The 14,844-nt window shown below is 43.4% G+C and overlaps 1 protein-coding gene across 1 annotated transcript in view; it reads right to left on the bottom strand.

Annotated features, from left to right (window-relative positions):
• Positions 1–14,844, bottom strand: part of Slc24a3 (solute carrier family 24 member 3) — a 558,530-nt gene that overhangs the window by 29,884 nt on the left and 513,802 nt on the right. The window contains exons 10-13 of the mRNA XM_004668736.3: positions 11,281–11,414; positions 9,372–9,532; positions 8,420–8,690; positions 1,283–1,449 (exon numbers count right to left, since the gene is read on the bottom strand). Coding sequence (XP_004668793.2) covers positions 1,283–1,449; positions 8,420–8,690; positions 9,372–9,532; positions 11,281–11,414 — 733 coding nt within the window. The remainder of the gene's footprint in view (positions 1–1,282; positions 1,450–8,419; positions 8,691–9,371; positions 9,533–11,280; positions 11,415–14,844) is intronic.

Genomic DNA, 14,844 nt, shown 5'->3' with positions numbered 1-14,844 from the left:
TGTCCATCTGCATCAAGCTGCAGAATAAGGAGCATGTGATTGAGGCCCTGTGCAGAGCCAAGCTCAAGTTTCCTGGCTGCCAGGAGATCTACATGTCAGAGAAGTGGGGCTTCAGCAAGTTCAATGTAGATAAATCTGAAGATATGGCCGCTGAGAAGCTGCTCATCCCTGATGGCTGTGGGGTCCAATGTATCCCAGTTGTGTCTCTGGACAAGTGAGAGGCTCTGCACTCAGGAGGGCTTTCACGGCTCATACCTTACCAACCACACTTACTTAACAAATCTCACAATATGAAAAAAATTATCTGTTTGTGGTATTGAGGCTAGGTAGAAGTCTGACTTCATTGTAATTTATTACTTTCAAATCATCTTTTCAGAACCTTTTTAAAAATTTAATTCTCTTGAATTTATATTGCCTTTCTGTCCAATACTCAAGCAAGGTTAATTTGGATTTGCATAATTTTGTCATGCTTTTAATTTCTGCCTGATTCCAATTCTAATGAATTAGGCTTGCTTTCCAGTTAAAAGCTAGCATCATAAATGAGTAATGCTTTCTGTCTGTCTGGGTTTCCTAAAATGACTTTAGGGCAGAGCTTTTTTTTTTTTTTTTTTGATTTTGAGCATGGCTGCATCACCTAGCCAATCATTGGATCTTTATTTTAGCCTCAGAAGGGACCCATGAGCAGTCACCCAATGTAATGATCTCATTGCTTGAAGAACCAAGATTTGGCAGACAGGAGATGGGTTAGATTGAGCATGATTTGCCTTTTCCAACTTGTCCTTTGCCTGTGACTCTGCAGTCCCTCCAATACAATCAGGACACAGTTCCTCACCCCAAAATGTGGGGCTTGGTTAATGGGCTGTGGAAGGCAGTAATGGTAAGTCATTCTCAAGTGAAGACCCCAAGAGGTACCCAGCATTTTCACTCGTCTCCATGACAGCAGGATTTCCCACGTAGCCACCAGCCCAAAGATATAGAGTGAATGCATGGAGTAGAGGTGGCCCCTGCCTGCTGCCTCAACTAAATGTAGCCATTCTGTAGTGTGGATCAGAGCTACAGAGCCAGTCCTAGCTGAGAATCATCAAATCGAGTCAGCCTGAAGGTAAACAGGCAGAATGAATGCTGTGACCATGGATTGAGAGGGTGGCTTGCTAACAGCTTTCTGTAACTAATTTATAGCTCATTACTTGAGACTTATAGCTGACTGATGGTTACTCGCTGTAACCCCAATTCTGATTCCTCTCTCGCCCATGTACAGTGTGTGGGTTCTTTACACACTCACCATCCACACCATCATGTAGGAGAAGGCTGCGATCCACAGTGTGGAGGAAGCAAATGTCACCATAAACCACTTCTCCCAGCGCGGTTTGTTGCAGTTGGGGACAGTGAAGTATAAGACAAAACTCAGCGGCCAGGTGAATGCCCATTTCATTACTTCCAGTTTGCCAGCTGGGAAAGACAAAAAGCAGCAAAGCAGCCAAAAACAGAAAAAAAAAGTTATCTTCGCCATGGCTTTCCCCAGAATGAACCCTTGTTACATTGTTACATTGTTCTTTTCACAAAACACTTAAGTACCTTTCCAAAACACCAGATCCATATGTATAAAACCAAATAGACAAAAGAAAGTTATCCACTGCCCACCTGTTCATTAGGTTTTGCAAATGTTTGAGTCACTTCTGAGTAATACCTTCTAGGGGGGTGGGAATGATGATTTGACAGATGGACTAGGTGGGAAAAAATGTGAAAGGCACTGGAGATACAAAAGAGACCATGGTGCCATTGTGTGTGTGATGTGTGTGTGTGTGTGTGTATATACGTATGTACATACATAGGTGTGGAGGGGGTTTAAGGTAGAAGGTGGGAAGCTAGGAAGGTCACCAGTTTGTGTCTGTTTTCCATGACTATTTTTCCAAATCATAAAGCGCCAGTAGACCCAGCGCCATCTAGTGGAAGCCCTAGGCATTTGTATCACAATGCTTTCAGGTTCTCTCAGCACTGACTTGCTGCTGGAACAAGATAAAGGGTGTTTCGATTACCCCTGTGTTGCCTGTGCGCTTACATCATAGACGCTCAGAAATGCTTGTTTGGGTGACCATCCTGCAATGAATTCCTTGCAATCTCGGGTTTGACAAATACATTAGTTCAAGTCCTTTGGCTTTCATCACCACCTGACTTACTTGCTAGTTTACCCTGGAAAGAAATATGTATGGATTGCCCACTCAAGTGAGATACAGAACATCCACATCTTCCAGAAAGTTCTATGTTCTTTGTGTCTTTTTCTAGTCAGCCTTCATCCTGACCGCCATAGATTCGCTTTTCCTGTTCCCCAACTTCAAAAGAATCACATATCTAATATGTTTATATGCTTACTTTCTTTTATCTAACAGTGTTTGTTTGAAAATCATTTAATTGCCAGCAATGCATTCCTTTGAATTGCTATGAATCCATGCCACCTAGTTTATCCATTTCCTTTGGGGATGGGTGCTTGGGCTGTGGCCAGCTTTAGGGTACATTATACTTAAAGTGATTGTTCTTTTTCACAGGCCTTTTTGTGGGCATGGTTTTGTCTTGTTTGAAGACCTGGGGGGAAAATTACTGAGTCATGAGGTGGGTAGTTACTTAACTTTGTAAGAAACTAAGAACAGTTTTCCAAGCGACTGAACCAGATGCAGTGAAGCTGGATGGCTTGAAGGCTGAGCTGTGAAAGTGGCAAGGAGACAGGTCGTTGACAGCTGAAGAAGAGACAGCTGAACAGCTCCAGGGAGCAGCTAGGACAGGAACACGGTGGTGGTTGAAGTAGGGAGAATAAAGAACACTGAGGCTGAGGATGGATAGAAGGCTGCAAACAGCCAGAGGAAGGAAAGTACATGCCCTAGTGGCTTGAAGAGTTGTGAACTGCCAGGCCTTAAGTGCCAAGGATCTCAGACGTCCCAGGCCTTGGAGCTACAACAGTGGCTGCTGTCAAGGGCTGAGGGATCCTGATACCTATGCCTACTAGCAAACAGCAAGGCCAAGGGCCAAGGAATCCTGATATTCACCGCCTGTATGAGAGAGCTGTAACAGTAGAGGGCGCTATCTGCAACTGTTCCGCTTGCCGGGAGCTGCTGTTTTTGGTCACCGTCAAACTTTCAGGCTGCAAATGACCTGCCCTTGGAGAGATTCTCCTGGCCCCTGAGTTCTATTTGGGTAGAGGAACAGGGCCCCAGCCAGCTGATTTGTAATATCAGTACATGGGCTACGACGATGTAAGCTTGCAAGTCACTCTAGTTAAAATCCTGTGAGTCATTCTTGATTCTGGCCTTTCTTTCATACCATGACCCACCTTGCTGCTAGCCCAGGGTATTTCCACCATCCTCACAGTCAGCTCTCCTCCGCGTGGCCTGGCCCGAGACCTGGCTTCCTAAATTGACTCCTACACCAAAGCCTGGCCTACCTTTATCTATTTGATGCCAGCAGCCAGGGGGAGAGTTTCAAAAAGAAAACTGTTCTAGAACTTTGCTCTTGCTTCCATTGCTGTTAGACAATCCCACACCTCCATACCAGGACTAACTTGGCCTTCCCTTTGCATTTTCCCTGTTCATATGCCACCCACATCTTTGACTTTCTTCCAGTCCAGATAATCCCAGTCCCCTTATGCCTCAAGGAAGCTGAAATGTTAATAATACTAGTAATAATAGTGTTACTATAGAAAAAATCTAATCAGAGAGACAACAGAAAGTCATTTTGTTTTGAGAATCTAAGAGAATTTCACTAACAAGTAAAAAAATTAAGAAAGAATATTTTGTTAGATTTAAGACTTGGAGAAGGTCAACAGGATCCTGGTATCCTATAGACCGGCTGGATTACAAAGCAACGCCCGACAGCACAAAGGTTGTTTTGTGAAGGACTTTAATGGCCAGAATATGGCCAGATCTTTGGATCTTAAATGCATCCTGGAATTCTGATGAGGTTTTACTCCCATGGCTCTTGACATTTTCTGAGACACGCACGCACACACACACACACACACACACACACACACACACACACACACACAGAGAGAGAGAGAGAGAGAGAGAGGGTGAGAGAGAGAGAGAGAGAGAGAGAGAGAGAGAGGGAGGAGAAAATGAAGAAGGAGGAGGGAAGGATAAAGAGGAAGTGAGATTTTAGGGGAGAGAGAGGGTGGGGGTTAGATTTAAAATACATGACCAATCAATGGTTACGAAGAAACAAATGATTAGGAAGAGAAATGATGTCAACTTGGTTCTTTAATATTCCTGAGAAACTAAAAACAAGCAGGAAGATGTAGTCAAAATGTAGAAGTCAAGAGCTGGGAGAGTGAGATCGATTATATAAGGCTGCACACAGTTCACGTTCTTTGCTGGCGAGGGCCGAGTTTTCCCTCAGCTGCTTTTAGATGTTTTGATTTGGCACCGGAGGATATGAGAGCTGCAAAACAGTCCCACTGCCATTAAAATGGTAAGGACTCTAAAGGTGCACTTCAATGAGCATTGTCTAAAATATGTCTTTAAGCTCAAAACAGCAGATGTAACTCCTTGAGCAAACCAAGTGACACAGAATGGAGCTTTTTAAAGGACTCTGAGGAGGAGGAGCAAAGGATAGCATGCATGTCCCCTAGCCTTAATGTCCATTTCTGAATAAAGGGTCAAAATAGTTTCTTCTCCTCTTTGAGTCAATAGCATTTCTGGATACTTTTCTACTATTGTTCTGTCACCATCTGCTCCAAATACAGCCCCAGGTGACAAGTTCATTTGTGCATGGGGCGTATGTTTGTTGGCTGCCCTCTGAGCCATTCTGTCCCAGCCATTGGGACACAGCAGTGAATTAAGAAATAAAAAATGCCCCTCCATGGAGGTGATGCTGTGGATGGGAGGTGAATCCAGAGCCATGTGTTTCAGGACGCCTTTGCAAATGATTGTGTTTTAAGAAGCAAGAGTTTCAGGAAGGCTTAGCTCGGGGGAGAGAGATAAGCCACTGTGTAATATTTTAGACCTACAGCAAAGCATGTGCATTTGTTCTGGTTGCATAGAAATTAAAATATACATTTCCAACATAAAAATTCCATCTACAAAAAACATAATTATATTTTGGTGGATGTATTTCTAGTCCTCTTTTTATGGAAATGTGTTTATATACATGCACATTTCTGTCTGCCAATGGCAAGACTTGTTCACTTAAGAATATGTATATTTGGGCCGGGCGTGGTGGTGCACGCCTTTAATCCCAGCACTTGGGAGGCCGAGATAGGAGGATCACCATGAGTTCGAGGCCACCCTGAGACTCCATAGTGAATTACAGGTCACCCTGGGCCACACTGAGACCCTACCTCAAAAAAGCAAAAAAAAAAAAAAAATTACATTTATATAAACTACACATAGATATATATATGTAATATATATATATATATCTTATATATAAACATATATATAATATATGTATATATCTTATAATATATTTATAAATAGAATACAGATATATTATAGAATATACATCTATACTACATATATGCAACACAATGCATTGAATATATGTAGACATTCTATATATATATCACATATACATATATCATGTATATAATACATATATATCAATCATTCTATATATATCTCACATTCTATATATATATATATATCACATATACATATATCATGTATATAATACATCAATCATTGACTGCATGCTATACATGTATGCACACACAATCAATTTATATACACACACATATATATGTGTGTGTGTGTGTGACAGATATACACATATGTAATAAAATATGCCACAGCCCAGCCCTTAAAATATGAGTAGGGTTAATGACAGCCTCAGTCTAATGACTGACTGCTGTATTTTGAGTGCAATAAACTGCAGGTGGCTGATCTTAGCGCATGAGTCCTCAAGAGAACAAGGGCTAGCTAGAGAGATTAGAAGTGTGAGAAGAACTTAAAAATGGAGGGGCCCACGAGGAGGAACTCAGGGGCCTCGAGGAGCAGTGAACAGGGTCCGAGCACAGTTAGTAAGGACTTTTACAGCCGCAGGAACCAAATTCTGCCACCCACCAGATCACAGGTGCTGGGAAGTTTCTCCTTAGGGTTTCTGGAAAGGAGCTCAGATCTGTCCGCATCTTGACTATGGTCTTGTGAGATTTAGAACCCACCTGGTTTCTGACCTACAGAACCATGAGCTAACCAGCAGGTATTGTTTTAAGCTGCTATATGTATTACAAGGCAAAGGGAAATGAATAGAAGCGGCCTCAAGGGAGAGGGGACATTTGTCCTTACTTTTAAAGATGGTTTTGATTTTCTTCTAGGCTGATAGGCAAGAAGGTTGCTAAGAAACAGATCCAGAGGTGGCAGGATGGACAAAGAGCGGGTACAGCAGCCCCCACTTGTCTGCAGGGAATATGTTCCAAGATCCCCATAGGAAGCCTGGACATATAGTACCAAACCTGATCTGCACTGTTTTTCTCCTGCACATTTGTACCTATGGTATGGTTTTGTTTATTAGTTAGGCACAGTAAGAGATTCATAACAATAACTAATGATACAAATAGTACAATTATAACAATGATGCTATAATAAAATTGCCAGCATCACAATTATTACCCTTTAGGGCCAGAAACAAAAAAAAAAAAAGGGCTGCTTGAACATAAACAGCCTTGATGGCAGCAGTGATTACTGATAGATGAGAGGGGAGGGGGCAAAGATGGAGCATGGGTCTGCCAGACAAAGGGATGGTTCACATCCAAGATGGGACAGGGCAGGATGATGTGGGATTTCATCACATCACTGAGAACAAAGTTCCATTTCAAACCATGAACTATTTATTTCCATAATTTCCCATTTAATATTTCTAGACTGTGGATGTTGAATGCGGTTGACCACAGTTAATCGTGGATAAGTGAAACCACATAAAGTGAAACCACAGATCAGGGGAGGTCCTTGTATTTTTTTTTCTACCAAGACAACCTATGAACAGGGAATAATTTAACTTTGGCTGGAGTGTAGGAACCGGGATGGATATTCTCTCTCTTTCTACATATATATATATATATATACATACACACACACATATATAGATATAAATATGTATATATATATAAATGTATATATATGTGTGTATATATATACATATACATATACATCTACATACATACATATATATATATATATATATATATATATATATATATATATATGAGCAAAAGAGAGGGATAGGAGACAGAGAGGGAGGGAGAGAGAGGATGGACATTTCTAATTAGTTTTGGTGATACTTCATGAAGTGTGCTCTCAGGAGCTGTGAACGAACTCAGGAGTAGTTCTGGCCTGAGTGACACACAGAAGAGCACCTGAGAAGCAGCAGCACAAGACTCGGACACTCTGGATCCACATCCCACTCGTAAATGGCTTTCATGTGGATCACACGGTCCCTCCTCAGACAGTCCTCATGTGAGTTCAGACACCCCATGGAGTCTACACACACTAGCAAAGCCTCCTGTGCTTGGCAGTGAATATGGTTTAGACCAGATCATACTTCCTAGATAGAGCCAGAGGTTTCTAGAAAGTCTAGCAAAGACACAGAACTCTTTGGGCATGGTCTTTCTTGTTCTGCTAATGGGAGGGCTCTAAGAAAAGGCGGTCATGTGGTCCAAGTGCAGCAGTTGGAGAAGGATACATCCTGGGAACCAAGGTTCTAAGAGCTTTGATAGGCCTTGTCTACAGCTCTTTCAGGGTATTGGGGAGTCTTTGCCAGCCATGCTGGTTAAGGTGATGAGGGCTGGCACTGCACCCAGGTAAGCCTCTCCTGTATGCTTCTGCCCAATCTGGGAGAGGGAAGACTCTAAATAGAGGGCATGAGGAAGTGACGACAACGTGTCCTAGACAGGTGTCCCTCTGGACTGGCCTTGGCAGGATATTTCCAGTTCACTGCAAAGAGATGAAAGTCAGGTGTGGTGGTGCACACCTTTAATCCCAGCATTGAGGAGGCAGAGGTGGGAGGATTTCTGTGAGTCTGAGGCCAGCCTGGGACTATACAGTGAGTCCCAGGTCAGCTTGGGCTAGAGTGAGATCCTGCTTCAAAACAACCAAAAAATAAAATTAAAAAAAAAAGAGAGATGGATGGAGCTGACCCTGGGCACCATGCTGCCTTGATGAGATGAGTCATGCGCACAAAGCTTCCACAGAACACCCAGGAGGCTAAGAGAAGTCAAAGAGCTCCGACTTCAGTCCCTGGTCCTGTGCTGCCGCCTTGGTCATCTTCAGACCCTCACAATAGTGCCATGCCCTCAGCAGGCATTTTACAAAAATACATTGATGTTTACAAAGAGACCCTTTATGAACAGAATGGTGAAAAGGGCACTTAAGTGAAGAGCATCCACTTAGTGGCCTCAAAATAGCTTGCCACCCAGCCCAGACGGAGGCCTTCTTACAGGGGGGATCGAATGGTGTGTACGGCCCTTCATCGTCATCTTCATCCTCCTCTTCTTCCTCATCGTTCTCGTTGTTCTCATTGTCCTCATTCTCATTCTCTGTCTCATCGCCAGCCTCGGCCACCACATCGTCCCTCCGTGTCCCATTCACGCCCCTGTCTGGGGCATTGCTGGGCCCTGTGCCATTCTCCACGGTGTGCTTAATTGGGATTTTGATGGCCACTTCAGATTCCCCATTGGCATAAGCCCTGCTGTTTATCAGTCTTTGTCTCTGGAAAGAGAAAGCAAAATGGTTATTCTGGTCAGAGGGGTGGCCAGTCCCTGACAGCAAAGCAGGAGTGGGCTGCATCCTCCCCAGATAGCAGGCAAGGGAGCTGTTTCCATTAGAGTCCAGGGACAAGTTTTAAGAGCTTCCTCAAAGTCCTTATCAATTTAGACAACCTCCCTCTGGGAGGGAAGAGCAACTGTTTCTAGCTCATTGGAACTTAAATATCCCCTTAGAGGGAAATTCCTGTCTCTGGGGTGTGGGCATCTTTGACATGCATGTACCTGGGAATTTTCACTCTCTGTCGCATTGTGTAAGAAGGGACCTCAACAGCTGGACTCATGTATCGATAAGGCTGCCACTCCAGATAAAGGGAAAAGGCCAGACATTCTGGCTTGTTTTAAACTGAGACAACCTTTCTTAACCAATTACTTCAGTGCAAGCTCACATCAGGGTTTTATACAAGTGGAAGCAAGGAGGAGAAAAAATCAGTAGGGGACGAGGGAACTTCGCTACAGGAGCTAGGCTTTGTGAGGAGCAAGGCACACAGCCAGCCCAGTGAGCAGAGGTGTGAAAGGGCCTAGGGTGACTCTTAAACTCTGAGTCCATTCAAATCAGCAGCGGTTTTCTCTCTCCCTCTGCTTCCCACCCTGTCCACTGTAACGTGGGCTATGCTGTCCCACATACCTCATTGATCAGCATGCGACTGGCCATGGAGAGCCGGGTCTTGGGGGGAAAGTGGCTTGTGATCATGATCCGAAGGCCAGCCTCCGAGAAAGAAAGCTGGTGTGGGTAGGCTGACAGCAGCTCGTCCACCATGATGACCGACGCTTTGCGGTGGAAATTGGCTAGGGAAATGGGAAAGGAAAGTAGAATAGCATCAAGGGAGGCCAAGAGCAGGACAGAGGTGTGTATTCATTCCTCCTCCCCTGCTCTTCTTTCCCCTGACCTCTTCCCATCTCTGTTCCTGTTTATGTACAGCCAGCCATCCCTCCCTCCTCGCCCCCTCTCTCTTTCTCCTTTCCCCCTCCTTCACTCCCTCCATTTCTCTTCCATTTCTTCCTCCCTTCTACCCCCTCCTTACTCTCTCTCTCTTTCTTTTCATTTAGGGACAGTTGAAGAAGAGATAAAAATTTTCTTCCCATGGATAATATTATAGCTCCTTTAAAGTGTTTTGAAATGATTCAAACATTATTCACTGACATGGTAAGCATGATTAAATGATAGAATTTGCCCCTGTTCTCAAAATGAACTGTCTACACACAGAGGTCCAACATTCCAAAGGGGGCTCGGGACAAGTCCTGTACAGTGATTTGCTGGGAGGCCTGAGAAAATGTTCCTACTTGTGCCATAAATTTTGGTACCTGGCTATAGCCTCTTTTAGTACTTGCTCCTGTCTCCCAAGTCATGAAACCATGAAATGATCTTTGAAAACACCAACTAATATTATCTAGCCCTGTTTGGCTTGCTACGAGTTCCTTTCATGATTATGTAGTACCCAGAAGAGAACAAAGTAAATAAAGTCCTCATGTGGTGCCAAATAACACTAGACTTTTATTAAACATGCATATCAGAAATATATATCAAATATCTGATTTTCAAAATCTAATAAATTACCCAGAGTCCAAAGCCAGAGATATAGTTGAAAACAAACTATATATTTTCTAAATCATTTTTCCTGCACAGTAACCATATGAGACACATTTCAAGGAAAATATTTTTTAAGTTAAATAAAAAAAAATACTCAGGGGCTGGAGAGATGGCTTAGCGGTTAAGCGCTTGCCTGTGAAGCCTAAGGACCCCGGTTCGAGGCTTGGTTCCCCAGGTCCCACGTTAGCCAGATGCACAAGGGGGCACACACGTCTGGAGTTCGTTTGCAGAGGCTGGAAGCCCTGGCGCGTCCATTCTCTCTCTCTCCCTCTATCTGTCTTTCTCTCTGTGTCTGTCGCTCTCAAATAAATAAATAAAAAAAATTAAAAAAAATACTCAGGGCAAAATTAAATGTTCTTTTTTCTATGTTCCTGTACAGAAAATATTTTAAATCAAAGAACACATGAATATAAGAATTATTTTGAAAACAGTGATAATTTTCTTTCTCCTTGGCAATTTGGGACTTGAGTTACTGTAATCTGGAAGTGAATTTGGGTGTATGCGATAAGGAGCTATCAGTGCCTGTCATTGACGGAGCACAGTGTGAGGCCCTTTCACATACTTAAGGTGATTTAGTCATTACTAAGATGGTAACCACTGCTTAGGTTCAGAGGTTAAATAACTGTTTTTGTGGCCACACAACCCAAATGTAATGGAACCAGTAGCCCATGGTTTTCTCTCACTGGCTGTGTTGTCCCCATGCCCCCTCACTGCCTCCAGAAAGTGGGTTCCTGGGAATCTCCATGGGGCGTTCTGAGTTGTCCCATCATGAGGTACGAGATGGGCCCATGAGGTGTTCCAAGGCAGGACAGGAGGGTTGGAAGCTTCCATATCCTGCATTCCCTCAAGGCTACCTAGGATGCCTGACTGTGGCTAGGCAGTGGTCAGACAGACTCACCCTCGAGCTGCTGGGCCCGCTTTCCTGGATGGGGGATCAGCCACTTACCTTTCTTAAGTAGCACCACAGTTGCGTCGCAGTTGCTGCTGTCATCAATTTCAGCATTGTTGGCCAACCCATTGACCATGTTCCCAGCACCTTTTGCTCTCCTCTCGAAGCACTGATGTATGCACGCGTTGTATCTGAGCAAAGCAGTAAGTGAAGAGAGTTCATCAGAGCCTGCCGCTCTCATTTTCCCAACCCCACAGGGTGTCCCCAGAACTTTCCCCCTCTGGATACATTAGGTGGCATCCCATGACAGGGCCTCATGGTCCGTGTGTTAGAGGTGGCCGGCTGTCTAGGTCTGTCTGTCTTTGGCTTTCTGTAGTCAGAGGTTTTATTGTGTGACTCTCTGTTACCGTGTTCTCTCATTCTAGGTCCAGTTGGCTTTTGGCTTTATGAAAACATTCAGGGATCTCATGTCCTAGAAAACTTGCGTTGGAAAGGAAGAGGCTTTTCCCCTACCTTATTCATTCATTGTACTAATGATATCGTTTCTCAGGCTCGGAGAGGTTAGGGAACATTTTCATTCCTAGGATGCCATTGACAAGTAAATGTTCCATTTCATCTTGAGCATTAGAACTTTCTTGGAGGAACACTAGAAATCTTATGGGCAAAGGTGTGAGGAGGGTTTCTAGGACATTGTCAGCCCTGTGGGTTCCTGGCCGTGGGCTAACCAACTGAAGCGACTCCTCCCCTCCCAGCTGGACCGCTAGCCTCTCAGCAATGGCAGCCAGGTGTGGTACCTCACTGGAAGCTTCAAGACCACTCAACCAGTGTTTCCCCTCTTTTTGTTAGACTTGAGATCCTCTGCAGTCCCTTTCCCCCATTCCTGCCCTTGTGCACAGGACAGCTCTGGAGGATGTCGCCTATGGGGAGATGATCACTATCATGCCAGAATCACAGGGACCTTCTGTGGCTGGGCCTCCTCTCCCCCTCTGATATTTCCTGGAGCCTGTGGTTGCTCCTTCATTGTATGAGGGAGAACAGATAACTAGTCAGGAGTGAAGGACCTGGCTCCAAAAGAGCATTGGACAGGTCCATTATAGAAGATTCAGGATTCAAAGGTGTCAGGTAGTGAGTGAATCAGAACACCTCAATTTTCAGCCCTTGTGAAATAAATCCAGTTATGGAGCAAAAATGGCTGTTGCCATCAGAGAGAAAGTTGGCCTCGATATGCCCTAATGGCCAAATTCACCACCCCGGGGAGGAGGGGGCGTGCACAGTTTGGCCTGACTCATAAATGCTGAAACAAAGAATTCAAAGAAACAGGCTGAGCCACGTCACAGGATACAATCAATAACTTCCAAACCACAGGAGTCTCTGTAGGGTGAACAGCTAAACTTTGTCCCAAGAATAAATTGCAAAGAAACACACACACAGACACACACACACCCCACAGAGAGAGGATAATTGGTGAAAAGAGATCCAAAATAGGTAGCAACCAATTCTAATGAGTTTAAAAATCATTATTTTGGATTTTGACTTTAAAAAATATTTATATTTATGAGTCTGAAGAAATCTTACAGTTAGCATTTATGAGACCTTTGGGAATTTGAATATTTGACTGGGTATTTTGTGATAACAAGAGATTAGCACTGATTTTAGGTATAGAAATAATAATGGTGGCTATGTTATTACAATGAGCTTTTTCTGAAACACATACTAACGTGTTCATGAATGAACCTGTAAGATGTTTAGGGTTTCAAAATTATATGGAAGAAAGGAAACAGATATGGATGGACTAAGCTTGGGCTGATGGCTGTTCGGACTAGCGGTGAACACATGGGATTTGTCATGTTATTCTGTTGTATTTCCTTTTAATGGAAGTGTCCCTCACTTTCCCTACTGTAGGGGTTTTCTCTCTCTAGCAGTGTATTATTTTTTTGTTTTTGACAAGCTCAGGTTATGGAATCCAGGTTCATCTGGAACCTTCTATGTAGCCCATACTCCTACCTCTGCCACCTGAGTGCTGGACTTATAGGTATGTACCACCATGTGTGGTTGAGAAGCCGTGTTTCTACCTTCTTGACTCAGAAACCATTTTCTCCATAAAAACATGGCCTTGTACAAGAGTTTGCATTGTATGAGAGACATGGCTACACCTTAATCAATTCTTAGGGCATTGATAACAGGATAGCATACCATACAATGAGGATTTTCTTGAAATCAGATGTCATATCAATAACTCAGCCTCACATTCAAGCCTTATGAAGAAAGCATTGCAGTAGGTACTATTATTGTTATTTTGTGAAAGAGGTAACTGAGATTCAAAATGGCTAAATAATTTGGCCATGTTCTCATGGTGACATCTACATGAAGGGATCAAATGAAGCACTTGTTCTTACCCATCAGGCCATGTTGCCTCACGTGGGGAATGAATCCCAAAGAAGTGAGCAAGGTGAGCAGAAGCTAGCCCTTGACAAGGCCACTTATGCTGCACAGTCTCTGCAGCTCCTACTTGTCTGGCCAATCCAAAACTGCCTTCGGCTCTTCGGACAGATTGTTTAAAGTCACTTTGAGGCTATCTACCCAGAAAGCAGCTGATGGATTTAATATATGCTGTCTTTCTTCATTGCTGCTGCTCTGTTTTATATTTTTAATTGAATGTTTTAAAATTTTGTGCTTGCACCCTGAAGCTACTTTATTGTGAAGCATGCAATTTTATAAATCATATTTTATAAAACCCAATGATTAGAGCCTCTGATTGCAGAAGGGGGGCAGCTAAAGAGCAGAGATTTCAATTTAGAACTTAGGACCAGAATTTATGCAGAAAATTCCATGAGTACAGTAACTCTCATTTGCAGTTTTATTTGCATCCTGCTGGCTTGAACAGCTGGAATGATGGTAAAGCTGAGGCCTCAGCAGAAACATGCCTTGTCTGCCAGTTTCCATATTTGGTAAGATTTGGGGTAGAGGATGCATTTGCTTAATACCCTAATGTTCACATGGCTGCTGAGTAACTCAGGCTTTCTATGAACTGGTAAAGGGAACTGTGGCCATAGAAAGTATGCTGGCAAAATCCATCAACTTCCCTTCCCCTTTCACACTATCTGCGTTTGAAGACCTACTCATTCTGAGAAGCCTCCAGTAAATGAATGATAGTAGGTATGTTCATTGTGATTCAGATTCAAGACCCCAGAGTTAAAGTGGGTATAGCAGAGAGGCTATGTTATTGGTCTTCTGGAATCATTGATGGATCCAGCTCCTCACAAGGGGAAATAAGGACTCTTGACTTGAAACTCAAACTTAGAGGCTCAAAAGAATTATTTTTATTTTATTTTGAGAGAGAGAGAGAAAGAGAGAGAGAGAGAAAGAGAGGCAGATAGAGAAAGAGAGAGAGAGAGAGAGAGAGAGAAAGAAAGAAATGAGTGTGCCAGGGCTTTCAGCCACTGTAAACAAACTCCAGACGCATGTGCCACCTTATGCATCTGGTTTATGTGGGCCCTGGGGAATCAAACCTGGGTCTTTTAGCTTCACAGGCAAATGCCTTAACCACTAAGCAATCTGTCTAGCCCAGATTTTTTTTTTGAAAGGTGAAATAAAAGCCAGGTGTGGTGGTGCATGCCTTTA

This window comes from Jaculus jaculus, chromosome 8 (assembly GCF_020740685.1).
Source record: "Jaculus jaculus isolate mJacJac1 chromosome 8, mJacJac1.mat.Y.cur, whole genome shotgun sequence".
NCBI classification, from domain to species: Eukaryota; Metazoa; Chordata; class Mammalia; order Rodentia; family Dipodidae; genus Jaculus; species Jaculus jaculus.
The sequence above is the reverse complement of the archived record's forward strand: the minus strand, read 5'-3'. Positions and strand labels throughout refer to the sequence as shown.